At 48.7% G+C, this 27157-nt stretch overlaps 1 protein-coding gene across 1 annotated transcript; it reads left to right on the forward strand.

Moving 5' to 3' along the window:
* On the forward strand, window positions 1-27157 carry Fbxo10 (F-box protein 10). Its single transcript, XM_028770248.1, has 10 exons — window positions 1-587; window positions 3390-4211; window positions 10331-10480; window positions 14381-14517; window positions 16626-16696; window positions 18182-18334; window positions 19115-19378; window positions 20433-20746; window positions 21773-21954; window positions 25333-27157. Exons 1-10 carry the CDS (start codon window positions 3-5, stop codon window positions 25505-25507), a joined length of 2853 nt encoding a protein of 950 aa, XP_028626081.1. The 5' UTR covers window positions 1-2; the 3' UTR covers window positions 25508-27157.

Consider the following 27157-nt stretch of genomic DNA (forward strand, 5'->3'; position numbering starts at 1 on the left):
TCATGGAAACGGGTGGCCTCCCCCTGGAGCTGTGGCGAATGATCTTAGCCTACCTGCATCTCCCTGACCTGGGCCGCTGCAGCTTGGTTTGCAGGGCCTGGTATGAGCTGATCCTCAGCCTGGACAGTACCCGTTGGCGGCAGCTGTGTCTGGGCTGCACCGAGTGCCGCCACCCCAACTGGCCCAACCAGCCTGACGTGGAGCCCGAGTCCTGGAGGGAGGCCTTCAAGCAGCACTACCTTGCCTCCAAGACCTGGGCCAAGAATGCACTGGACTTGGAGTCCTCCATCTGCTTCTCTCTGTTCCGCAGAAAGAAGGAGCGACGCACCTTGAGTGTTGGGCCAGGCCATGAGTTTGACAGCTTGGGCAGTGCCTTAGCCATGGCCAGCCTCTATGATCGAATTGTGCTTTTCCCAGGTGTGTACGAGGAGCAAGGGGAAATCATCCTGAAGGTGCCAGTGGAGATTGTGGGCCAAGGGAAGATGGGTGAGGTGGCCCTGCTTGCCAGCATTGACCAGCACTGCTCAACTACACGTGTGTGCAATCTTGTCTTCATGCCAGCCTGGTTCTCACCAATCATGTATAAGGTGGGTGCACACCTGATGCCATCCAGTCCTGACTCCATGGCCTTAGCCTCAATGCCTTTCCCTGTAGGTTAGACTTGAGAACTTAGTATTTATTCCTATGCACATACTCCTGAGAGCTGAACTAACTGAGAAGTGGGTACACAGGTCAGTATGGTTCAGAGTTATGCTTGATGCCTTAATTCCTTCAAAGCTGCCTTAGAAATGAGAGGTGGGTGAAGGACAACATTTTTGTACCTTTTCTATCCTAACAAGATCAGCTAGAGCACCAGGTAGAGCGGTGAGGTGCAGCCATGCAGCATGGTGACAAGCTGAGCAGCATGTGGGGGTCAGAGGAGGCAGAAACCCTCAGTATCTGAACCCTCATCCTGTGCAAGAGTCACTGCTTCTCGAGGATACCTGGAGGGAAAGTCAGGAAATACTAGTCCAGCACAGTACTCATTGGCACAGAGCCTTCTAAACAAAGTGTGTGTATAGGAGCTGGTGGCCCTGTCAAACAGCACAGAGCCTATGCATTGGCTGGAAGTGAGCCTTTTACAGCCAGCAGCAAGTCCTTGTCTTTACTGTAACGATCAGTACCTCACTGGCCACCGTGACACTCAGTGTGTACCAGGTGTATGCGTGCTTTACAGCCAAACCTCAATTCCTCCCCGATGATTGTTGCATCACCTGGTTTTATAGATGAGAGAAACTGAGGCTCAACAACAGCAGCACAAGCAAGAGTCCAGGCTTATGGGCAGAGCTGGCTTGGATCCAAAGCCTATTGATAATCAGGATAAGCTCCGTCTAAGCAGACATCTGTGGTGATCAGTAGCTGTGCTTCCCTTAGGCAGATAAAGGGGCGTTAACAAGTCAGAGATGCTAGTAAGTTTCCCAGTTGGGTAATTAGTGAGATTAGAGCTCAAATCCAGGCCCTCTGGTTTATAAAACTGCATCATACCAAAGTCCTTGGGAGCCCGAAAGCCTGTTTCTTAGTTCTAGAATGTTTTATAAGGACTAATGGATGTCCCTGTGCTGGTCTACAAACATGGAAGTAAAGTTTCCTTCTAGAAACAAGGCTCCAGACCCTCGGTGCCTTGAGATACATTGATTCTTAGAGTAAGTGCTCCCTGAGCCTCTGCTGCCTCAGAAGTACAGCTGTAGCTCCTCGGGAGACAGGCCTGACCACGGGCTTCTTTGTAGTCAGACATTTGGTTTACTGCTTTACGTATTCGAGTGCTAAGTCCACAATGGTCTTTCAACTAAAAAGGCCAGAGATCTGAGATGTCCTTGCCTAAAAATTGTGAAGGCCAGGAAAACGTCCCAGAAATTTTCAGTGACCTCCCTAGAGAACTCCAGTGTAGATGCAGCTCCAAGAAACTGAGAGGACCAAGAGGGCAGATGGGCTTCACTGGCAGCAGGGAAAGTAGTGGAGTCATAAGTCAGCACCTGCAGCAGGTGGGGTCTGGGTAGTCACCCTCCTCTGAAAGCCATCAAGGCAAGTCGCTGGTAGAGAATGTTTTTCATTGCTCAAGGGCAAGTCTGTTTGGGTTGTTGATTTGACTCATGGGACACTCCTTTATTCTGTGTTTGAGATTCATCTGGTGGAGTTCACGTGACTCTGAATCGGGTATAGAGTAGTTTGACTTCACCAAGCTTACCTGTCACTCAGGTCTCAACGGACTTAACAGGTTGAGCACTTTCCCATCCTACCCCAGACTCCTGAGGTCCTTGTGTCTTTGACCTCAGATAATAATAGCTATCTGAGTCTGAGTCTGACTCAGGTATCACTGAGTCTGAGAACCAGCTTTGTGATTTATAAACTAGCAAGCCTCATGCTACAGACAGGGAAACTGAGGTTTAGAGAGATGAAGCCATTTTCCTAGCACTTGGAAGAGGCAGAACTGTGGTCAGCCATCGAAGCATAGATCCCAACCACTGGCAGCATCCCCCCACCCACATCTTTCTCTTTGAAGATGAGACCTGTCATTTGCATTGCAAACCCTCACACCAGTAGCTCCACAGACTGGGCTCTCCTAATGCCTGTGGCTGAGCTATAACTTGTCCCGGTCAGAGAAGTGTTAAATCTCTTTTGCTTGTCCTCTACTGTGTCAGTAATCTAGGCTCCAGCATGGCCCAGCTCTTTTGTGTACTTTAGGCCAGCAGGCTCAGGTAGAGAACGTACCAGTAGGCATAAGAGAGTGTGTGGATGAAGGAAAAGTGCTTTTAACAGGAGAAACTTGTACATGGTAATCATATAACCCAGACACTAAGCAGAGGCTCTCCTCTTTTCAGAGGCCAGGTAAAGTCCAGCTCAGATCCCAGCTAGCTCCTATGTTTGTGATAATCCAAAGCATCCCCTAGGTTGGCGTGGCCCTCCTCCGCCCTCCCCTTCTCCATAGCTGTGTCAGTTCCATCTCACTGCACCCCCTGCCCACCCCCCCACCCCTCGCCCCGTGCTTCACCGTGCTTCAGCTTCTTCCTGCTGCATGCTAGGCAAGCGCTGTACTGCTGAGCTGTAGCTCCAGCCTTCCCTCCTTCCCAGTCCACCAAAAAGAAATTCAGGAACAGGGAATGAGGTGGGGGAAGACAGTATTCTCACTTAGCGTTTCATGAGTGATGGAGAACTTCTTTTCTTATGCCTCTTTGATGCAGACCTACGTCCCAGTTCCTTTGAATGACAGTTGACATCCTGGCCTTTTAAGGAAAGGAAGAAGTCAAACCAAGGACCCTTCCATCTCTGCCCTCCTTGAAGAACAGCTTGGGTGATAACCATCAAAACAAAGTGTAGGTTTCTGACCATGTCTTCTCCTTTTTGTCCCACAGACCACATCAGGTCACATCCAGTTTGACAACTGCAACTTTGAGAATGGACACATTCAGGTTCATGGCCCAGGTACCTGCCAAGTGAAGTTTTGTACCTTCAAAAACACCCATGTCTTTTTGCACAATGTACCCTTATGTATGTTGGAAAACTGTGAATTTGTGGGCAGCGAAAACAACTCCGTAACTGTTGAGGGTCACCCGTCGGCAGATAAGAACTGGGCCTACAAGTACCTGCTGGGCCTTATCAAGTCCTCTCCCATCTTGCTACCTGCAGAAGACAATGACTTTTTAATGTCCTTGGACTTAGAGAGCCGGGATCAGGCCTGGAGCCCAAGGACCTGTGACATTGTGATCGAGGGCAGCCAGAGTCCTACAGGCCCAGTCTGTAGCTCTCCAAAGCCAGGCTCCAAGGAGGCAGAGATAGGCAGCGATGGGGAGAGAGTGGCCCAGACTCCAGACAGCAGTGACGGTGGCCTGAGCCCCAGTGGTGAGGATGAGGATGATGAGCAGCTCACATACAGACTGTCCTACCAGGTGCAGGGCCCACGCCCTGTCCTGGGTGGCTCATTCCTGGGCCCTCCACTACCTGGAGCATCCATTCAGCTGCCCAGCTGTCTAGTGCTGAACTCACTGCATCAGGAGCTGCAGAAAGACAAGGAAGCCATGGCGCTAGCCAGCTCTGTGCAGGGCTGCCTTATCCGCAAGTGCCTCTTCCGGGACGGGAAGGGTGGTGTCTTCGTCTGCTCTTACGGCCGTGCCAAGATGGAAGGAAACGTCTTTCGGAATCTGACTTATGCAGTGCGGTGTATACACAATAGCAAGGTACTGTCCCAAGGACTGGCACTGTAGACTGAGGCCTCATTGGGTGGTCATTGCCAAGAGCATGAGCCTTGCTTTTGAGACGGCTCCTGTGGGTATGTGTAGAAAGGGTGTGGTGGGTAAGCTATTTGCATTTTAAATGATTTTTTAAGCTTATTAGATAAACTTGATTCCTGCCCATCATCTGACTTGGATAAGACAAATGTCTTCCCACTTCCCAGAAAAAGAAATAGAGACCCAGATCAGGAAAGAGTCTTGTCATTGAACAAGTTTGAGACAGAGCCCAGGTCTTGTACCTCCACTCAGGTGTGTCACTCTGCTTCTCTTACATGTTACGAAGGTGTTCATAGAAGGAAGATGTGATCACTGCCTTCATTGTAGACTCCAGTGGATAGTTGAGAAGGGTTTCTGCAGAGCCACATGTCTGATCTGAGTAGGGTGAATAGAGGGCGCAGGGCAGGTTGAGCATACATGATTGGAAAAGAGGGTACATTCTAGAAGCTAGTACATCCCATTCTGGGCCGTTTGTGAGGTTGTTTACTAATGCAGCTGGAATACACTAAGAGGCTGTGGGTCTGGGGAGATGGTTTATCAATTAAGAGCACTGTTGCTCTTCCAGAGGACCCAGGTTTGGTTTTTCAGCACCCACATGGTAGCTTACAACCATCTGTAACTCCAGTTTCAGGGGATGGGCACCAGACAAGCACATATGTATATGCAGGTAAAATACTCATACACAGAGTAAGATTAATCTTAAAAATTTTTTTTTAAAGTCAAAGCTGTAGATAGTAAGCACAAGGCACCTTGCCCAGAGTCTAAAAAGGTGGGCATCACACAGAGAGCAGCTCACCAGCCGCTGATGAGATTCTCCTGCAGGTGAAGTCACACTGAGTGCCGTGGAACAACCCCCATATCCATTAAGGTTGGTGCCACCGTAATGAAGGTTCTGAAGGGTGAGCAAAAGAAAGCAATGCCGTGGGCTTGAGTCTCAGCTCTCCATCGTTTCCCTGTAATTACCTGCACTGGTGTACTGTGCCAGAGTGTCCAGTGTGGCTTCTCTCACTGAAGTCTGAGGGCCTGGGGCATCGACCTTAGCAGAAGTGCTTATTATTAGAAACTAATAAGCATTACGAGGTCCACTGTGGGTCTTAAAGGCATCAAGAATTGTTCATTATAATTGTATTTAATTGTATATAACATGACCACTTTTTTCTTTGTGTTTGGTTGGTTGGTTTTGGTTTTTTCAGGGTTTCTCCATGTAACAGAACCCTTATGGTTCTGAAACTTGCTTTGTAGACCAGGCTGGTCTTGAACTCAACTGAGATCTGTCTGCCTCCTAAGTGCTGGGATTAAAAGTTAAGTATGTGCCACCATGCTCAGCTTCCAGGCCCATTTCTAAGGACAATTTTAGGTGGTGTTACCATGAAAACACAAGACTATACTATATTATAAGCAGAAAATAGAATTTTTTTTTAAAGGAAGAGGGCCTAGCTTGGTGGTGCATATCAAGAATCTCAGAACATGAGAGGCTGAGGCAGGAGGATCACCACAAAGCTCAGGCCAGCCTGGGCTAGCGAGACCTTGTCTTGAAAGGAAACAAACATAGAAGGAGGCTAGTTTACTTCTGTGGGTACCACGGTGAAAGGATCAGGTCTGAACCTGCAGAGGGCTTTTCTCTTCACACACTTATCAAGGGCATGGCTGTTGAGCAGAATCCTGCCTCTGCTGCCCATGGTTCCTTAAGGGATGGTGAGGGTGATTGGCAAAGGTTCCACATGGGAAGCACTAGGCTGTCATGGTGGCATGTGCCTGTAAGCGCTCAGGAGGTTAAGGCAGATCACAAAGTCAAGTCCAGACTAAGCTATGAATCTAGGCCCTAATCTAGGGGGTGGGGCTAGGGAAGGGAAAGGAAAGGGAGTTTAAGAGTACATCTGGCATACAGCAGGTGCTCAGTCAGCCTTTTTAAAGGTGACGACAGTCCAGTTGAGAGGTTCTCTGAAAGATGTGCCAGGGGTGTGGCACAAGAACCTGTAACTGAGGGCACCTGACCCACCCTCAAGAGCCAGGACAGTCTTCCCAAAGTAATGCCTTTGCCTCAAACTGTGCAGGAGGAATGAGTTGGCAGGTGAAGACTCCCAGTACAAGAGGTGAGAGGACTTGGAGTCAGAGAGGACGCAGCACACACAGGGAGATGTGAGGTCCTCAGCAGCCATGGTGGGAAGGGAAATGGCAGGAGGAGTCGGGGAGGGAGTCAGGTGGACCTGTAGTGGTTGGAATTCTGGAACGTGGCTGAGAAGCACGGAGAGAGCTTGTGGTGAGATCTGCCTCAGAAAGCTCACTCTGAGACTCCAAGGATGGAGAGGAGAACACAGGGTAACCTGGGAAAGAAGGGTGTGTGTGTGTGGGGGGGTGTAATCAATACCTTGAGGCTTAGATCTCTAGTCTGAGTACATGAGGCAGTAGAGGAAACATGGAGGTTACGGTGTGAAGAGAAGGACGAGCTTAGCCCTGGGCATGCTGAGTTGGAACACTGACACAGCAGAGCCACCATCTTCTCAGTCTCCAACATGGAGAGGTGTGCTGATACACTTGGTACATATGGGGTTGTTGTAGTACAGGCCAACAAGGACCAACAAGAGCTTACACTGCCTTAGCTGTAGCTGTATTGGACAGTTGCCCCAGGAGACATTTGGCAGGAGTTATGTGGCCAGAAATTCATGGATAGTTTCTAGCAAAGAACCTGGAAACTGATTTTCAGGGATTTTGACAAAAAGGAAAAAAAAATCAACATGTGTTTGGAAGTCACCGTTATGATTGCTAACTGTCATGAACACAAGCCAGGGTTGTATGTAGGTGGGAGTGTGGAGCTTGCTGGGCAACTTCCTGCGTTGAGGGTCAAGGTCTTGATCTCTGGCCAGAGGGCTCCTACTTCCCAGGTCCTAAAATATCCCAGCTGGCAGAAGCCCTGGTTGCTTGGGGCTCCAAGAAGCATGGTGTTCTTGTGGAGGTTGTAATTCCTAGCTGGAAGTCAGGTGTACCGGGCTTGGAAATGGACACTCCTCGGTAGTCGTTTGGAGGTCAGACCTGGCAGGAATTGAGCTGGTTTGGATGACGGTGGCATTGTGATTGGCCTCAGTTTCCCTCATCTTTGTCCTCGGCTACTTTTCTGTATGGATCTTCCCTTTGAGCCTGCTCCTCTCAGAGGCCCCTCTCTCAGCTTTACTGTACATGACTGGTATTTGTCAAGCTGTACAGGAGAGCCCGGCAGTGGCAGAGTTCCCCAGCGCTGTGCTTCATCCTTGATCTGGGCAGGTGTTATGTCCTTGGGTCTAGGGAGGGATCTGTCCGTGATCTTTCTCACCCCTAGTGCTAAGGGCTTTCCTCATGATCTAGGCCGAAGCTGAGTTTCCTCCCACTGCCCCCAAGTCATAGGCAAACCTGAGTCTTGGGCCACCTGTCACCAGAATATCCCAGAGGCATCCATTAAAGTATTCAGGTTCTTGTGTGTTGCACAACAAAGAATGGGACCAGAGACACATGGTTGAAAATGTGTATACTCCAGAGGTGCTGGGCCATGACCACATGACTCTTTATAGGTCATTTGCATAGCACTGTCTCTCCCATAGTTGTGTATGATGAGGCTTTTCTGTTGTATGAAGCCAAAGTGGGGAAGGGCATCCAGTCTTTTTCTGTCAGCCAGCTGCCATATCCAGGGGTAAAGCTGGCTTTTATTTGCTCAGTTTCTTCTTCCCTAAGGGTCCTGGAGTGTGTTGCCTTTACCCCACTACTTAAGGCGAGTTCTGTGGAAAGCTAGTCCAGGACAGGTGTACCAGCTAGTTTTCTGTCAACTTGACACAAGCTAGAGTTGTCAGATGACTGGGAGCTTCAGGTGAGAAAATGCCTCTGTAAGGTTGGGCTGAATGCAAGTCTTTAAGGCATTTTCTTAATTAGTGACCAAAAGGGAGGGCCCAGCCCTTTGTGGGTGATGCCATCCCTGGTCTAGGGGCCCTGGGTTCTGTAAGAAAGCAGGTTGATGGAGCCAAGGGGAACAAGGTGGTAACCCTTCCATGGCCTCCAGGCTCCTGCCCTTTGAGTTTCTGTCCTGGCTTCCTTCTATGATGGACTATGGTGTGGACACATGAGTCAAACAAACCCTTTCTTTCCAACTTTCTTTGGTCATGGTGTTTCATCACAGGGATAGTAACTCTAACTTAAGACAGTGGGCATGGTATGTTACTCAGAGTGTCTGCCCTGCTTGCTCCCAAGCCTGTCCTGTTCTGTTTTACTTTGGTAGACAGTCTTACTATGTAACCACATCTGTCCTCAGGTTCACAGAGATCCTCCTGCCTCTGCCTCCCAAGTGCTGGAATCATGTGGGTGTTCATTCTTCTACACTCAACTCTGCTAAAATTTTACTATAATGAATAATTTATTTTAATATACAATTATTTAAAACAATATGCACGTGTTTAAACTTGTGAAATTAAAGCAGGAAACACATTCCTTTAATATGTGGGAGTTGCATTGTGCTACCTTGTTTAAAGAGACTTCTTAACATCGAGATTGCTGACACTCTTGTTGGAGTGTTAATAGCCTTTGCATACCAGTGACTACACCGTTCACAGTTAATAAGAACAGGCTTTTCAATAAACAAGAAACAAAACAAACACAGTTGTGTGTGTACACACTGGTATGCAGGGTATATGTGCAGCTGTAGCCTGAACTCATTCAGGTCCTTTCTTTCACGAAGTAAGCACTTCACTGACTAAGCCATGTCACTTAACTATTTGTTTTGTTTTGTTTTGTTTTAGATTTTTTTTTTTTTTTGGTTTTTCGAGACAGGGTTTCTCTGTGTAGCCCTGGCTGTCCTGGCATTCACTCTGTAGATCAGGCTGGCCTTGAACTCAGAAATCCGCCTGCCTCTGCCTCCCAAGTGCTGGGATTAAAGGTGTGCGCCACCACCACCCGACTAAATATCTTTTTCTTAACTAATGTTTGTTTTCTGCTTTTCTTTTGTTTGAGACAGGGTCTCAGCACCTCTGTTCTCCCACTTTCCTTCCTCTGATCTCAGCACATAGCTCAGGCTGACTTCTTCCACCTCCCTTCCCTGTCCCTCCAGTGTGGACTAAAGGCCAGATGTTGTAGCCCATAGCTGTGACTCTTGGCACCTGAGAGACAGGAAGGACCATGAGTTCCAGATAAGGCTGGGGCTGTATCTCAGTGATAGAGTAAATGCCTGACAGGCACAAGGTCCTGAGTTTTAGCCCCAGCACTGCACGGTCTTGATTTTTATCATGGGAGGGAAGCTGGAGAGAGAATCCTTAGCACTTAGCACTGGCTGTGTAACCAGCACGTGCTTGGGCAGGTGGATTTTGATGAAAGACAGTGACAGGGACAGATCTGGAATTGCATTAGACAGTTGCTATGGGCTAGGTATGTACTTGGTAGCGTGCATGAAATACTGGGTTCAATACCCAGCACTATACAGTGTGTGGTGCTGCGGCTCTGAATTCCAGGACTAGGGAGGCAGACTCAGGTGGGTCCCTGGAGCTCAAGGTCATTGTTGGCTACAGAGTGAGTCTGAGGTCAGCCTGCAAGCTCAAGAATGTGAAGTTTGAAGACCTCTTGGTCTGTAAGCATCTCTCCATCCCATCATTTAGGGATTCTAGTAAAGAGGCTTGAGCCCAACACCATGCTTCTGAGTTTTAGTAAAGCCCTAGCCTGAAGTAAAACACCCACAGGACAGTGTCACGCCAGATAAGGGAGACTGTCCTCTGAAGCACAGAGTGGGAAGATGGGGTGCACAGAGAGTGCCCCCTCACCAACTGTGAACTAGGACTACATGGGAGGGAAAGATTTGCATGCTCTTCTTGTAGAGTTTATTATTTATCACTACACGTGTGTGTGTGTGTGTGTGTGTGTGTGTGTGTGTGTGTGTGTATGGGTGTGGAGGTCAGAGGACAACCTTGGGGATTTGGTTCTCTCCTTCCAAGCCTGGGAATTGAACTTACGTTGCCAGGCTTGTCAGCAAGTGTCTTTGCCCTCTAACCCATCTCCCCTGATAGTTTTTTACCATCCTTTGACAGAAAAAAAAAATTTTTTTTTCCTTCTGTTCTGTTTAGATCATCATGCTCAGGAATGATATTTACCGCTGCCGGGCGTCAGGCATCTTTCTTCGATTGGAGGGAGGAGGCTTGATTGCTGGCAACAACATTTACCACAATGCAGAGGCTGGTGTGGACATTCGGAAGAAATCTAATCCACTCATCCTGGTACTTTTCTCTGTCCTTTTGCGTTCAGTTCGGCACTTCCTTTTTAGAAACCTTGTCTGGGGATGTTTTAGTATTTCAAGTTGGTTCTTGCCTGTTTTTGTGTGTCCTCAAGACTCTCTTCCTAGGTGATTAGTGGACAAGCCGTATCCTGAACTTTCACACCAACAGAAAAAAGTGGGGCCTGGACAAGAATATTTCTCAGGGCCTCCTCAGAGCTCATCTGTATCTAGCTTTGAAGTTGATTCTAGTTAAGAGGTGTTTTCTTCCCTATATGACAGGTGAATCTAAAAACAACACTCTCATCAGTCCTTCCCCTTGAGAAAAGGACAGGTGGACACTAACCTCAGGTGGTTTTGTAGACATGAGAGCATATGGAGTTTGGTTTTGTTTTATTCTTATTGGAAGATACAGACAGTTCTTTTGCAATTCAAGCTGGCCTCAATATCTTACATATCTGAAGTCTTAATCCTTCTGCCTCTACCTCCCAAGCCCTGGGGATTACAGACCTGGCTTGCAGTTTGTGTTTTATGAGCATGAAAATGACATACAGGGCTTGAATATGGGGCTGGGGAGATGGATCAGTTGATAACACACACGCTTGCCATGCAGGCATGAAGTCCTCTAAGTTCAGGCTCCCAGCATCTACATGAAAAATAGGCATGGGGGCCTGAAAAGACCGCTCAGCAGTTAAGAGCGCTTACTGCTCTTCCAGAAGGCTAGAGTTCAGTTCCTAGCTGCTCACTGGGCAACTTACAACATCTGTAACTCTAGTTTTAGGGAATTGGATACATCTGCATGCATATGGCATGTGTTCGTGTATGCATACACACACACATACATACATATACACCACACACATATGCATACATATACACCACACACACACCACATACACACACTCACACACGCTCACACTTAAAAGAGGAGGCAAGGTGGCACACACCTGTAATCCTAGTGTAGGAGGTAGAGACAGGAAGATCCCTGGGGTTTACTGGTCAGCAGGTCTAGCACAGTTGGTGAGTTCCGGGTTACATAAAAGGCCAGGCCTCAAGAGATAAGGTACCGAGTGATTGAGGAAGGCACTCCATGTCAGCCTCGGCCTCCATGCACATATGTATATTTATACATATGCACACACACAAGCACATGTATACCACATACACAAAACCCTTGCACATATGACTGGTATAAGAGATACTGGGGAATCGTGAGTTTAGGAAAGTGGTGGCCATCCTTAAGTGTAATGAGCGTTTATGTCCCAGTGCTTCTAAAGCTCTCTGTGCATACATCCGCAGTCATCCTGTGAAGCAGAATGATTTTCCAAGTGAAGACGTGGGGCACAGAGGGGTAAAGGACCTTGCTGGCTCCTAGCAAGGGCTGGAGTTGAAGTTCAGACAGTCTGGCTGAAGCTTGATGTTCTTAGCTCATTGTATCCAAACTGGCCATGAGCATCTAGAGAGTTCTTAACTCTGTTTAAAAAGACACACCCAGCCAGGGACTCCTGCCAGTCCCGTCCCCTCACTGGGCCTCTGCTGTGCAGCTGGTGGGCGATGCACTGCCTCACTAGGAAGTTCCTGACACTGTTGCCAGAGAGACGTAAGGAGTGTGCTGGCAGTGGGTAGGCCACTTCTGCAGGCAGAAGGGAGGAAGGATGGGGCCCATTTCAGTCCTGGCTTAGTGAAGTGTGGCAGGGAAATGTCACGTCTACCTATGTCTCTAAGCTTCTCAGCCTTTTCAGGGGCGTCTCCTGTATCTCATGAGCTAGCCAACCCCTTCAAAGATCTCAAAAGAGAGTTAGACTTAGGGGAACTCGTTGCACTGTAACCTGCTGTGCTGGTTACCTCTCAGTGTACAAAGTCAAAACAAGTGCAGCCAGGGCACACGAGTAGAGAAAGGCTTAGGTGTCAGGCCTGGAGTGAGTGTGATACATTTCTAAGATGACACTCTCCCTAAAAAAGGAAGCTTAGGGACTTATTCAAGGGACTGTGTGCATACATATTCATGGAGAAAACACTTTAGGCATGTTCTTAGGCATGCGCAGTTAAGGATGCATTTTGGTTTAAGGTCATAATTTAAGAAAAAAGATGTTGAGCACACTTTGGAAACACTTAGTTCAAGGTCATAGTCAAATAACTGATGGACAGGAGCACCCAGGCATGGTTTGGTTCTGTCATAGTTGCAGCTGGAGAGAAAGGGTAGAGTACTTTGAAGCTGCATCACTATAGGGATTTTCCTGCCTCGGTTAATGGCTAATAACAAGACAAGTTTCCAGTCTCTGTGACATCATTGTTTTGTTGGTTTCTTTGGTTGGTTTGGGTTTGAGCTTTGTTGTTATTGTTTTTTTTTGTTTGTTTGTTGTTTGTTTTAAATAGGTGCTTGTTATATAGTTCAAGCTATCCTTGAACTTGGGTTCCTTCTGCCTTAGTGCTAGAATTACTGCCATGCCCACGCTGGGCAACCTGGCATTGCTTGGAAGAACTTAAAATCTCAGCACAGCAGAGGCAGAATCAGACAGATAGATCCCTGGCCTCACCTACTTATAGAGTTTCAGTCCAGTGGGAGACCTTGTCTCAGAAAACATAGGTGGGTGCTCCTGACGAGTGAACATACACACACACATATGCACACACACATGCACACACACACAAACAATAAGAATGAGAAAATTTTACCAACATTTTTGTAATCTCAAACTATTAAGTCTCTAATTACCTTACCATAAGAAACAGAAAAACTAGGTTTCAGATCAGCTCTATCATAGACATTCTGTACAGTCTTGTGCCTGTTCCCCATTTGTACAGAGGAGACAGAAGTGAGTCTTCCTAAGCATCCTGCTCTGATAAACCTCCTTTGGTCTTTCCCAGTGAGGCAGGTAGCCCCCCAGTACCTGCTGCATTTCACAGGCCTCCCTTGAAAGAAGACCAGAAGCCAAGTGGTTCTTACCCTTCTGTGGGAGTAGCCTCCATGGGCCTGTCATTGGCCCACATTATTTTGTGCTGAATTGATGCCCTTCCCTGAGGGGTGGGCACATAGGGCCAGGTTGGTGCAGCCTAATTTTATATTGTGATGTCCTGTCCAGCAGGGCATTAAACAGGGTCCAGGGAGATCACCTAAGAGAGAATGGGGAAAAATGGGCAAACACAAAGGAACACGGCTTGTCTATAGGCTGATCAAACCGCAATTTTTACCTTTTTACACATGGGTTATACACACAAAAAGGCAGGATGTGGGGAAGGGAATGACACAGGAGTGTAGGTGTTCACGGGGAGTACAGATATCTTCCAGAACAGAGTGTCAGCTGGGTGAAGGTTCAGGGGACAGATCACTATGACTCTGCCTATGATTCGCTTGTCCTTATCTAAGTTGATACTATCGACCAAGGCTACCTATCTACAAGGTCTATGACTACTCAAGCTTGGCAAGGTTCCACCAAAGCTGCTTGTTTACAATAGCTTCTAGCCATCTGTTTCAGTGTTTTTCCACAGAGACCCAAGACTTGAGTTAGCAGGCATGTATGTCAGGCCTATTGCTGATATTAGGCCTTCAGTGTATAAGCAGGGCTACCCCTGACATTGGAAGGTGGGGGGCTCTAGAAAGACTCAGAATCTTTTTCCATAAGCTTCTTGCTTTGGAAAAAAGGCACAAAACCCCTTGACATCAAAGGCCCCATAGCCTGCCCCAAGGCTGCAGGGAGGACTCATTCATCTTTGTATCTTGCCTACTGTTTGCATGCACACACCTATGCAAGGAAGACAGCTGCATAGTTTAGTCCTTCTGCTGTGTGCTAGGGAACGTCTGGTGGTGTTTTGTCCTGGATGTCTGTCTTGCAGCAGTGTAAGGCAGGACTCATGTACTCTGTTCCCACATTTGCTGTCTACCACCTCTCCCTTTTACTTGCAGTGTAACCAGATCCACCACGGTCTTCGATCTGGCATTGTTGTCCTTGGCAATGGGAAAGGCGTCATCAGGAACAACCAAATCTTTTCTAATAAGGAGGCTGGTATTTATATCCTGTACCACGGAAATCCAATTGTGAGGTAGGCACTGCCCTGCCCAGACTGTCTGGCACTTCCATGGTCCTTTACCCTCTTCTCTGTGTCTTTCTTCTGTTGAAAGCCTTTGTTTGCTACAGCTGTGTTGCTCCCAGCAAAAGAAAGAGTCTTCATCTGTAATCCCAGGAACACAGCTGGCCCGGTGCTCCGGTTTTCTCTTCCAGTTAGCTGTGTGCAGGCATCCCATTTGGCAGACACTACTTTGCACTCCTAACAGAGACAAGAAAGGCAAACAAGCCTACTGCTCCTCAGGAGCTCACTCTAGTCTAGAATGAGTAAAGGCACTTGCTACCAAGCCTGACAAACTGAGTTTGCTCCCAGGACTCACATGGTAGGAGGGGAGAACCAACTGTTGCAGGTTGTCCTCTGTCCTTTAAAAGTGTGTTGTGCATGTGCCTAGACACACAGTGAGTGAATATATAAAATAGGCAACCCAGGCCTCTGTGTGAATGTACACTATGATCTTTATGCACTGTAGGTCTTCCGTGGGAAGGGAGGGGCAGTACTGGGTGGATCTCAGCACTGTGGAGCAGACTGTGATAGGCACCAACCGTGCTGTCAAGAGCAAGAGCCATTCTGACTGATAGTGGTTAGGAAGGCCTTTCACTAGAAGTACCATTCGAGTTGACTTTGAGGGCCAGGGGAGCTCGTGGAAGAAGACTTGCCCAGTATGCATCAGTCCCTGGAAGGTTCAGTCTACCACACTAAAGACGAGGGGAGGAAGAGGAGATAGCTGAGCCTTTAAATATGGGTAGGACGTGGAACTCTCTTGGAGCTGTAGCAGCCGTTCCTAGCAACAAGAACAGCAAGAGGAGAGGTGCCAGAGCAGCAAAGAGCCAGGAGTCCCAGTGCTTTAAAATTGAGGCTGTCTCAAGAAGCCATTGCCCTGTGGACACTGTAGCCTGACTGACTATACCCACAGGTATTCCTTCCGTTTCTGCTATGCAGCATAAGAGTGGAAAGAAATGGCTGAAAGCCTTGGGCTGATGGAGACAGGCCTGTGTCAGCCAAGCCAAGGAGGATGGCCTCCAGGATTTGGAGCAGAAGCCTCAGTTACGTCTGAGCTTTAGGAAAGCAGCTGGCGTCAGTGTGCAGCAAATGCGCTCTGAGCAGCTTTTCCCTGCACTTTTCCTTAGGAGTTTTTCTAAATGTGGTTGTGTGGTGCTTACCTACACTTGGGGAAGTTCCCAGTCGTTCCGTATCATTGTTCTCCATGTTTTATCTTGTCTACTACTTTTAGGCAGATAACATCCCATTGCTAAGGATACCACATAAGCATGACATAGAGACATAACATACCTTGTATTTTCTAGGACACCATTAAAGAGCTTTGAATGGAGACTTACAAGCTGGTGTTGCTTTTTTTCCCCCCAAACAGAATAAAACAAAACAAAACAAAAAAAACCCGCAGCCATCCTGAGAGGATTGGCAGTGCTTTTATTCCTGTATGTTTCTTTGATTTAGGAAGTAGAGGCAGGAGAGTAACACTGAAAGAATCTGAGGTCCCAACTGAGGCACCACAGCACCGAGAGCAGTAGAGCTCTGATTATTCTACAGAAGCTCAGTAGAGCTTCCTAGGAAGTCTTCATGCTGCCGAGACTTGCCCCATGACACATGCACCATGGTGACATTTGTGTAAATGTCTGTGTTGACTGACACAGTACAGAAAAGCCATAGAGAGTTGGATAGTGTTGTGCTTATGTCCCAGAGTTGTGATTCCCAGACACAGCCAGCCAAGGATTTCCAAGTGCCTAGATTATGGGATTTCAGAAGGTGGCTGTTCCCCATGAACTGGGGCCACTGGGAAGCTTACTAAGGAAGGCAGTGGGGCCAGCATGATGGGTCTGCGAGTAAAAGCACTTACTTTGTAAGCCTGACAATTGACCCTGGAACCTATAGTGGAAGGACATAACCAGCTCCCGAAAGTTGTGCCCTGACCTCCACATGCATGCTGTAGCACATTTGCATCTGTGCATGTGTGTGTGTGCACACACATACACACACACCCCATTTTGAAATGTTTTAAAGGAAGACATGTGAACCATGACATAGGTGCCTCAGTCTCACGTCTTTCCTTGTCTCTTCTGTCCTAGCGGGAACCACATCTTCAAGGGGCGCGCCGCTGGCATAGCAGTGAATGAGAATGGCAAAGGCCTCATCACAGGTATATGATAGGGGCTGCTAGAACCATAGCCAGCCAAGGCAGGTGGCAGCCAAGCCACCATCCCCTGGCATCAGGGCCTTCCTTACCCCAGACCTCCTTCTGTGATTAGCAGGTGGGCATTCAGGGTGCCAGTTTATGGGTGGGCTATGCTTTTTGTAGGAGGGCTCAGTATGGCATGGTGGAGGGAAACCCATCTCTACCAGCCTCTGGCTGGCCAGATCGCACTTCTAGCTGCACCAATTAAACAAGTGTCTGAATTTCTCCATACTTTTGTGTGGGCTTCTGCCAGCTTTGCAAATGTGTCCGCTCAATTCTTACATATCTTTTATCCTTATGCCACTTTCTGAGGGAAGTCTGCCCTAACTCCCCTCAAGCATAGACAATGCCCACTGAGCACAGGACACCTCCTCTGCTGAGCACTGTACAGAGTTCCTTAGCACTTTCTTTCGTCTGTCTCCTCTGGTACCTCCTCAGGCAAAGTTCACATCTGCCTAGCACATCATTGGAGCCTGGGATCCTGATTGCATGTAACCATCATTTACCAAGTATTCATAGCTCAGCCATAGACCCCTTGCTAAGCATGTATGTGGCCCTGGGCTAGATCCTAGTGTTGAGAAGAAAAAGAAAGAACAAAACACTTATTGAGCACCAGCCATGTGCAGCCAGTTCAGGAACTGGACACTTAGCAATAAAGGAAACAGACATCAACTCTGCTTTCAGGAACTGACAGTGTAGAAGAGGAAGTGTGTAAATAAGTAAAAGCATATGTAGACAAACACTGCCCAGCTGAGTGACACAGCCGTTTGTATAAGGTGAGCCCTTGAGAGCCTGTGATCGAGATAGACTTCTCCTCAGGGATGACACGTAATCCAGACCCTCAGAGGTGGAAGAAGCCCATGAGTCAGCTCTGTGCAAGGAAGCCTGTGAGAACAGACATTCATACCTGAGCAGGACTGCTTGTGGGATGGACTGTGCAATCAGGGTGGGGGGAGCGTTGCAGAGGCAGGAAGGGCCCATTGCACAGGGCCTTATAAGTACCCCAGCCCCTGGAACCAAGTCTGCCTTGCCACTCACTGGGCTGAGGCAGCAGTGCCTAGGATCACCCTTCTGATGAGAGACTCTTACACCAGGTCCTAGGAGTGGAGGTAGCTCCCAGGCATGGGGCAGGGCAGTGAGGTCAAAGTGCAGGGCTGAGGCTGAGGGCAAGCATATGGGAGGGAGGAGGTCTTCCTCGTTGGTCTCAAGGCTGCTGAATACTGAGGGTGTGGAGACACAGGAATGTACCAGACAGACACATTTGTCCTTGGGAAAGCAGATGAGTCCCCTGAAAAAAACCTTAGGTGAGCTTCAGGCTGGGCTGCTGGCAGCAGGGCTGTGTGTGTCCTGGTCTGGGCGAGGGATGGGAGTGCTTTCTCTTAGCTGTCCTAGTCATCATGGCCGGCACGCGTGACTCTTGGGTACTGACCTCCTCACATCTCCCCTTAGAAAACGTCATCCGTGAGAACCAATGGGGAGGTGTAGACATCCGCCGTGGCGGCGTCCCGATCCTCAGGAGCAACCTCATCTGCTTTGGCTACTCAGACGGCGTGGTCGTGGGGGATGAAGGCAAAGGACTGATAGAGGGAAACACCATCTATGGTGAGGGCGTGTTCCTGGGATAGTGATCTTCGGCCCAGAAAGCCCAGGTCTCAGCCCTGACTAGTGGGTCTGACTAGGTGCTCATCTCTAGGCCTCAAAGACCTCGCTGTAAAACAGACATGGTCTCAGGCTTCTCTTAGCAAGAGGGGCTCTTCTTTACCTTCTGTCAAGTGCTCTAGCTCCGTGAAACAGTGCTCCAGCTCCGTGGAAGTAAGACCAGAGGTTTGTCTGCTACAGGTGGCCCCATTTCATGGCCATCTAACTCCTCCCATCCCTTCTCTTTCAATACAAACATTGAAAATTTAACGGAAAAACATGGTAATTGCAGAAAACACTGTTCTTGCCATGTGACTTTAAACAAAGCCTTCCCCTTTCTGGACCATATCTAATGATATCTGGAGTTTGTGTTACCCAAGCCTACCTCTGCGCATTGTCACATTTAACCTTCAAGACTACCTTGTAAAGTAGTTACTGACCCTGCCTTCAGCTGAGGACACCAAGACACTCGCTCAGGGTCACACTGAGCTTGCTTCCTCACAGAGAGGCTTTGGTGCCCCCTTTGCACTGCCCAGTGGGGCCCCGCAGGCCTCAGAGCACTTCACACCCTGAGAAAGAGCTAGCTTATGAGGTGACTTGGACATCGTCCCTCGTGTGTGAAGGAGAAGCCCATAGCCAGAGCTGTGAGGTGACTTTCTAATAAGTTTTACATTTTTGTGTATCACTGGGTGGTGTTTCACCTACTCATGGGTGTCAGTGACAGGCTCTTTTTCACTGTCCTAGCTAACAAAGGGTGTGGCGTGTGGATGATGTCCTCTAGCCTGCCCCATGTCACCAGCAACCATGTGAGCTACAATGGCCTGTATGGAGTGGCAGTATTCAGCCAGAAAGATGGCGAGTTCCCTGGAGGCCACGGGGCCCAGGAGAACTTCAGTGAGGATGGGGACGCCATCCTCTGGGAGACAGAGCTGGAGAAGGAGGATGACCCGCTGCGCCGGCCCGTCACTGTAGCGCTGGTGGAGTCCAACAGTATTAATCACAATGGAGGTGAGTGTGCCCACCCTCGCTGGCACCCTTCCTGGCTCCCACCGCCCCTGCTCTCTGTCCCAGCCTGTCCTTCCAGCCTCCTTAGATGCTTGTCCACTCTTACTGAATAACCAAGCCCTGAACGTTTCCCCTTTCTTCTTACCTCTGCCCACTGACTTCACTAATGTGTTTCTTTTGCCCAAAATTTACTTCCTCACTGTCTATCACACACGAGTGAGGACTTTCTCAGTTACTACAAATCCAGCCCCATCCTTCCCTCCTTGGACGTGTGCCCTGAGTCATGCCCAGGGACATGGGGTTGTTAAAGGTCTTAGTTGGCTTTCCTTTCTGAATATTTTTTTAGATTATTTTATATGTATGTCTTCCTGCATGTATATCTATGTACCACATTCATGCCTGATCCCATGGATGTCAGAAGAGGGCATTGGATCCCTCGCAGATGGTTGTGAGCTGACATGTGGGTGCTTCTAACCACTGAGCCATCTCTCCAACCCCATTTAATGACGTGCTTTATGGGATACGACTCTCAAGTTCTGTTGGAGTAAAAGAATAGATTCATGGGCCCCGAGAGGCTTTCCTCCAGACTGATGTGGAACTGTGAGGGTAGTAATAGCAGCCCCGGGGGGTTAGTTCTGCCAGCACACTCCACTGGAGGGCTTCTCTATGAGGCCCTGCTGCCTGGGAGCTCAGGCTAAGGCATGAAAGAGGACTCTCCCAAGTCAGGACAAACAGCATGGGCGCTACCAAGAGGCTGGCTCTGACTGCCTTGAAGCAGCCTGGGGCTGTCTTCCACACCGCCTGCTCCCAGCGTTCTTTCAAGTCTGTTTACTTTTACTGTGGCTCTCCTACCACTGAATAGGATGAGGCTGGGAGACCTGGGTAGGAGCTTGGGCCAGAGGACTAAGACTAAGCCTTACAACTGCATCCCTGGCCACATCAGCAGGGACTTGGTGCATCTTCCCGACCATCCTGGAGTGCACACTTGTGGTGAGGCTGTCTCTCCCGACTGGCATTGTCAGGGCTGACCTGTGCCCCTCCCGTTCCCACACTGTAGCATCAGGAATCTTTGTCCGGAGCAACGAGGCACTTCAGGTCGTCGCCAATGTGATCCATGCTAATGGAGACAGAGGTATCACCATTGTTCAGAGCAGCCAGCTCACACGAGTGGCTAACAACAGCATCTCCTGCAATCGCCAGAGTGGGGTCAAGGTGGAATTTCAGTGCAAGGTGGAGCTCCGGGGCAATGGTATCTATGACAACAGAGGCCATGGCATCATTACCAAGGGTGACGGTACCGCCGTTGTGGAAAATGACATCATCGGCAACCGCGGTAGTGGACTGCAGTTGCTCCCAAGGTCTGACACTAAGGTAAGTGTATGAAGTGTAGGATGTCAGTGGAACTCAGGCCTGGCTTGCACACTCTGCTGAGAAGCAGCCATCAGCACTCAGAGCTGTAAGGAGAATTCTACATAACGTGGCTATGCTTCATGGAGGGGAAATATATAAACTGGGCCCTAAAGGATGAACAGGAGTTCCTCAGCAAGAAGCCAAGAGTGAGAGAGTGTCACGTAGATTCACAGTGCTGGGAGCCTTAGGTGCCTTCTTGGTCTCTAGCTTGGTCCTGGCTATTTCAGCTTTCTCACTGGCAGAATAAGCTTGCACTGGGCCATTGTGCAGTAGATACTTGACAGGAGAGAGCACCGGGGCCTCAGCACCCACCGAGGTCTATAAGGGATTCCTCCTTAGCCATCTGCATGGCTTACTGTCACGGTTGTTTAGGAAGACTCCCTGAGTGCCCCATGCTATTTGAGGTGTTCCCTTTTGGACCTTTGGGCCATGACACACACACACACACACACACACACACACACACACACCCCGCCCAGCCTCCTGAGTGCATCTCAGTGCTTCCCATTTCCTTACCTGTCCTGGAGCATGACCGTGAGCTCTGAGCACCTCTTAGGTAAAGCAGTACATGCTGCTAGGGCTTCACTAGCACTTCACGGCCCCTGTCCTGTGGACTGCCCAAGCTTCTCAGCTCCAAGCTTCACAAATCAGCCATGTAAGCAAGGAGTAAAAACCTGGACTCTTCTGAACAGGAGCAAGAAGGCCACACTGTGGGCTCAGCTGGGCTACAAGGGGGCCTGGCTCTGGCACAGCATCCCTTTCTGGGAGGCCTCTACATACTCTTCCTTCCAGTAAGAACTGTCCCCAGCTTGGTACCTGCCGACCTTCTGCAGCCTGCCCTAGGACACTGTGGGTCCCCAGGGCTCCCTCTGTGATGACCTCTCCAACATACTCAGACTTTATGGTTTTATTCCAGTCACTCGCTTGTGTAACTTGCACAAGTCTGTGGTTCTCTGAGACATGACAAGCCCTGGCTGCTTCTCCTAGGTACTAAAGAACCGGATCCACTCCTTCCGGGCCTATGGCATTGCAGTGCGGGGCCGAGTTAAGGCCCTGGTACAGGAGAACATCATCTTCCAGGGCAAGACCAACAAGACTATCTTCCAGCAGATCACAAACAACCGAGAGTGTGTCATGCAAAACAACAAGTTCCTTGTCTTCAAGAAGAAGTAAGTGATATGTGGAGAAGGCCACTGGGTAAAGCGCTTGCTGTGTGAGCATGCAGACCTGAGTCTAGATCCCAGCACCCACAGAGCCGCCGGTTATATTGTCCATCGGGTCTGCTCTTTCATTTAGCCAAGTACAGTTGTAGCTGATCTGGTGCATTGCTTGTGAGTGGCTCGCTCTTTTTGTTCTATCTTTTAGGCTGGCATATAAAGCAGTGGGTTTATTGTGGCATTTTCATACACGGGTGATTGGTACAGTGTTCTTCCCACTGCCCATCCTTAGTCTTCACCCTTATTCTTGAGCACTACTCTTGCTGGCTTTCCTCTGTCTCCCAAAGTAGTCCCCTTTCTTCCTTTTTTTCCTGGATAATTTACTTAGTCATTTTAGTCCTCTAGATAAGGAATACAAAGGCATGTGGTTGATCCTGTTAACACCAGCACTTGGAGGCTAATTCAGGAGGATCACCAAGTTTGAGGTCAGCCTGAGTTAGAATTGAAAAAAAAAAGTGTGAAGATACATTTTGATACTGTGACTAATGCTGTATAGTTCGCAAGGCCTGAAATACATCCAAAGGTTAGCAATGTTACTAATTCTCTTCTGTTACCATTTTGTGAGCAGCCTCTGAGAAACAGTCATTATTTTAACCTTGTAAATGGTTGGGAATGTGTTGACTCTGAACATTTTAACGAAATTCCAAGTTCAGTATTCATCAGTAAGTTTTATTGGAATATAGCCATGTTCGTTTGCTGATACATTGTCAAAGTCTGTCACACACAAGTGCAACACACTTGTAAAAACAGGACACTATAAACCTAACATATTTACTATCTGGACTGTTATAGGAACTTCATAGACTCTGGTCTTAAACAATAATGTAAATTTTCTGGAATGCTCTGAGCTATTCCAAGATTTCTACTATCTGAAAAACTGTTCTTACTTTTTAATTAACAAGTGTCTCGCCATAAGTAGTACACAGCTATCATCTAATACCTCTAAAAATAATAACTGGAGGTATAGCTCAGTGGCCCCGGGCACGAGTCCATTGCTGCCCTATCCCCCAAAGTTAAGCGAACTTTACAAGTATTCTCTAGCATTACACCATAGTGCTCTAAACAGTTTTAATTTTCCTTCCATCTGAGCCAAACTGTTTTAATTAGGACTGCATGTGAAAGGGACTTTGCACATTACTCAGCACATGTGCATACTGCTGTGGATTACACACTGCTATAGATTACACACCACTGTGGACTACTGCTTCCTCCGGGGGTGTGAAGAGCGCTGTACTTGAAGTCATCCTGGGTGGCATCTCCAGAAATTGGTACTGGCTACTCTGCACACGGTGGGAGTTCTGCAGGACACGGCAGCCCAGGCAGAGGCCCCGAGGAAATGCCCTGCTTCAGTTCACCTGTGTTCTCTTCCTCCTCCCGTTCACATGGTTTCTTTTCTTGTTAATATACAAAGTGCCTAACAAAAGCAACTCAGGGAAGAAAAGGTTTATTTCACCTCACAGTTGGAGCATGTAGCACACACAGTGGGGGAGGCATGGCGCTGAGGGCAGCTCTCAGGAGCAGGAGACAGCTGATCACATGTCTGCAGCCAGGAAGCAGACAGACAGCTGCTGGTGTCGTGTTTGCTTTCTCCCCTGTTCAATCCAGAACCTCAGCCCTTAGGATGGTGCTACCCACAAGCAAGCTGTCTTCCATACTCCTCAGACTTCTCTGGGAACACCCTCCCTCATCACTACACTTATAGGCAGGTCTGTTTCATAGGTATGATGGCTATTCTTGGCTGTCAACTTTACTATTTTGAATTAGCTAAAACCCAAATGGCCAGGTACACGTATGAGGGATCTTTCCTGAATTAAATCTTTTGAGGTGGGAAGATACATCATTAATCTGGACCACAGCTTCTGCTGGCAGCTTACAGAAGGACATGGAAGAAGGGAGCGTTTGCCCTCTGCCTGCTTGCTCTTGCTCTTCCTGGCAAGTCCGTTCCCTCACGGGCATTAGAGCCTACCTACTTCTTTGGGCTCTGGCACATACTGAAGAGCAGCTGAACATCAGCCTCATGGACTGACCACCTACTGATGTTTAGAATTTCTGTTAGTTATCAGCCATTGCTGGACTGGCTGGAGCACAGCCTGTAAGCCAGTCGAATAAATCCCTTTTAGAGAGAGGCCACAGAGGAGATGAATATGTATTCATTCTATTAAATTCTGTTCTTCTAGAGAACCTGAATACATGAAGTTATTCTAACCTAGTCAAGCTGACAATGAAGGGCTATCCTAGTCTCTTTTCTACTTTCCTGACACCATCCCCATACACACTGATGCACTTTTAATCTGAATCTAGATTCTGCACGAGAGGTGGGGTTTGCTGAGTCTGCACTCAATCACGTTCTTGCTCTGAATGATTCTGTCCAGTTCCATCCATTTTCTGCAAGTGTTAGAGTTGACTCATCTGTTGATGGATGTCAAGGCTGGATTTCTTTCCTGGCTGTTGTTCTCAGTGTGGCAGGGAGCATGAGTGTGCAGATGAATGTCCCAGTGGGGTGGCCAGGAGTGCTGTGGTGGTTCTGGTTTTAGTTGTTTTATGTATATGTATGAGTGCTTGCATGTATGCCTGTACATCATATGTGCGCCTGGTGCCTGCAGAGGTCAGAAGAGATAGTTGGATTCCCTAGAAGTCCGTTACTCTTTCTTTTTGTTGTTTTTGCTTATTTGTTTTATCCAGATAGGGTTTTTCTATGTAGCCCTGGCTATCCTGGAATTCTGTAGACCAGGTTAGGCAGACCACTGGATTAAAAGCATATGCCACCATGCCCCACTTCATTCATTCCTTTGTTGTTGTTGTTTTTGAGACAGGGTTTCTCTGTGTAGCCCTGGCTGTCCTGGAACTCACTCTGTAGACCAGGCTGGCCTCGAACTCAGGAATCTGCCTGTCTCTGCCTCCCAAGTGCTGGGATTAAAGGCATGCGCCATCACCGCCCGGCTAATTTATTCCTTTCCTTTGCCATGTAGCCACCGTGCACAGATGCAGCAGGTAGTTTGGCTGTTCATCCCCTCAAGTGATGCTTTTAGGTCGTTTCTCATTTGGGATGGTGATAAATGAGGCTTCTACACCTCTCACGCTCACAGAGCTGCTGCGGTGGTGCTGGGATGAAAGCCACTGATTCACATCCAGATCCAGAAAGAAGAGGAAGTGAGGGCCAAGGAGGAAATGTGACTGTTCCTTAGTCTCAGCAGCAGTCACTGATTTAGGAGATAAACCCACACCTAGATTTGAACTCTGAGCTCCAGAGAACTAGAACCAAAGGTCAGACACAGCCACTTACCAAGTACTCTGTCTCCAGGTTCACTGGCTTGCCTTCTGTATCCACAGGTCTGACACCTGGCGCCTGGTGAACCCACCAGCACGGCCCCACCTTGAAAACTCACTCAGGGGCTCCTCTGCAGTCCACAGTGGGCACAAGGTGACAGCTATGGCGACCAGGATCACAGCCCGTGTGGAAGGTGGCTACCACAGCAACCGCAGCATCTTCTGTACCATCCTGTAAGCAAGGCCTGCCTCAGGCCCAGACCCTGGTGGGTACTCAGAAGGCTGACTCTTGAGATGGAAGTTAAGCCTGGGAAGACTCCTAAACCCATCCCTATCTTACACTCCTGAAAATGGGCCCTAGGCCTCCTGGGGACTAAGAACCATGTTCCTCTAGAACCCTTTAGCTCCACAACCCTCTGCAGGAAGGACCTTGGAAACATTTCCCAGGAGTAAGGGAATAGCAGTTGGAGTGTGTCCAGTCACTGGGGCACCTAGAGATTGTGAAGAGCTGCAGAAGCTCAGACAGCACATGCAGCTTTTAGGTCAATGCTTCAAGCTACAGAGAACCTCACTTTATACAGACCAGACTTAGACTCTTCTCAGGGAAGAGAACACTTACTTCTGATCAAAGGAAGTAGCTGTGGTGAGGTGGAGACAGCTGCCCCTTTGCTGGACCGTGACGCTCCTGGGCCTGTACCAGCTTCCCAGCTGCCTCTGGGAGCTGTAGTGTTTTTATTAAAGACAGTTCTCCTCTAGTGGGCCCTGTTAGCAAGGAAGGGGCTTGGAACAAAGGAGTTCTTCCTGAAAAGCTGCCCCAGGAATGACAAGGGGACATGCTATAAATAAGAGGGGCAGGTGGCTGCCCCAGGTGTGAGGCATGTGCTGGGCTAGGCCCCGTGAGCAAAGTTCCACTGTCCTTAAGGGGTCCTCCAAGTTCAGAGCACTAGCTTAGCACCTGTCACAGGATTCTGAACGTGTGAACACATACACTCCAGCTGCCCCTACAGAGTCCAGCCTGTTTAGACGGAGCCCCCACCCCACCCGACGTGTCCATGTCCTCATGGATGATCAGCTGCCTTGACCAGCCCTACCGTACCCCCCACTCTGTGCCTTGGCTTGAGCTTGTCTTTCTCCCTGGCATGCCCTTCCTGGCCATCTCCATCTGTGCAGATGTCACCCTTCACTGCGGGGTTAGCTCAGACACTGCCGTCCCCACGTGACTCTCCCCGTGCTCCAGGTGATCGTGTTGCGCACCGCCCTCAGCCTTGCCTACCCTCCTGCTCCCTCAGGACACTGAGCACTTTCTGCCTTGCTTTGGAACCCTGGGTCCATACCCTGTCCTGCCCATTTACCTGTGAACTCTCTGAAAGTAGAGCCACCTGTCTGTGTCCTTTTGTCCCAGTCCAGAGTTGAGTTAGTGTCTGAAGTGATAAGAGGGCCAGCTCCAAAGATCGTCACTAGACTGTACTGTGTGTGACAAGCTTGAGAGCCAGTGGGCTTGGACCCACCCCGCTGAGGAAGGGTCTGCATGCAGGACCAGCTCTGCCTGGATGGTCCCTTTCCCACTTGGCCTTTACTGCAGGGTCCTCACTAGCCTTTGGGGTCACTGTCCTACACTGGGCCATATCCCGTGCTGTTCTGTGGAGCCCTAGGTGCTGCTCTGGTGGGTGAGTGCGAGGGGGAGCTCTGACTTCTCCCTAAGCACTCTGGGAAAAAGAACACTGGCCTTTCCCGTCTGTAGCACTGTTCACTGCACTTGTTTGGTGGCCCCAATGTGAGTCGCTGTATAAAATGCTGCCTTTGTTATTTTGTAAGAAATGACTTTTCTGTGAACCAAGTACTTAACAAAAATCTCAGTAACCAAAATAAAGTTCTATATTTTAAAGGA

Source organism: Grammomys surdaster, unplaced genomic scaffold (genome assembly GCF_004785775.1).
Source record: "Grammomys surdaster isolate TR1022 unplaced genomic scaffold, NIH_TR_1.0 199, whole genome shotgun sequence".
Classification (NCBI taxonomy): domain Eukaryota; kingdom Metazoa; phylum Chordata; class Mammalia; order Rodentia; family Muridae; genus Grammomys; species Grammomys surdaster.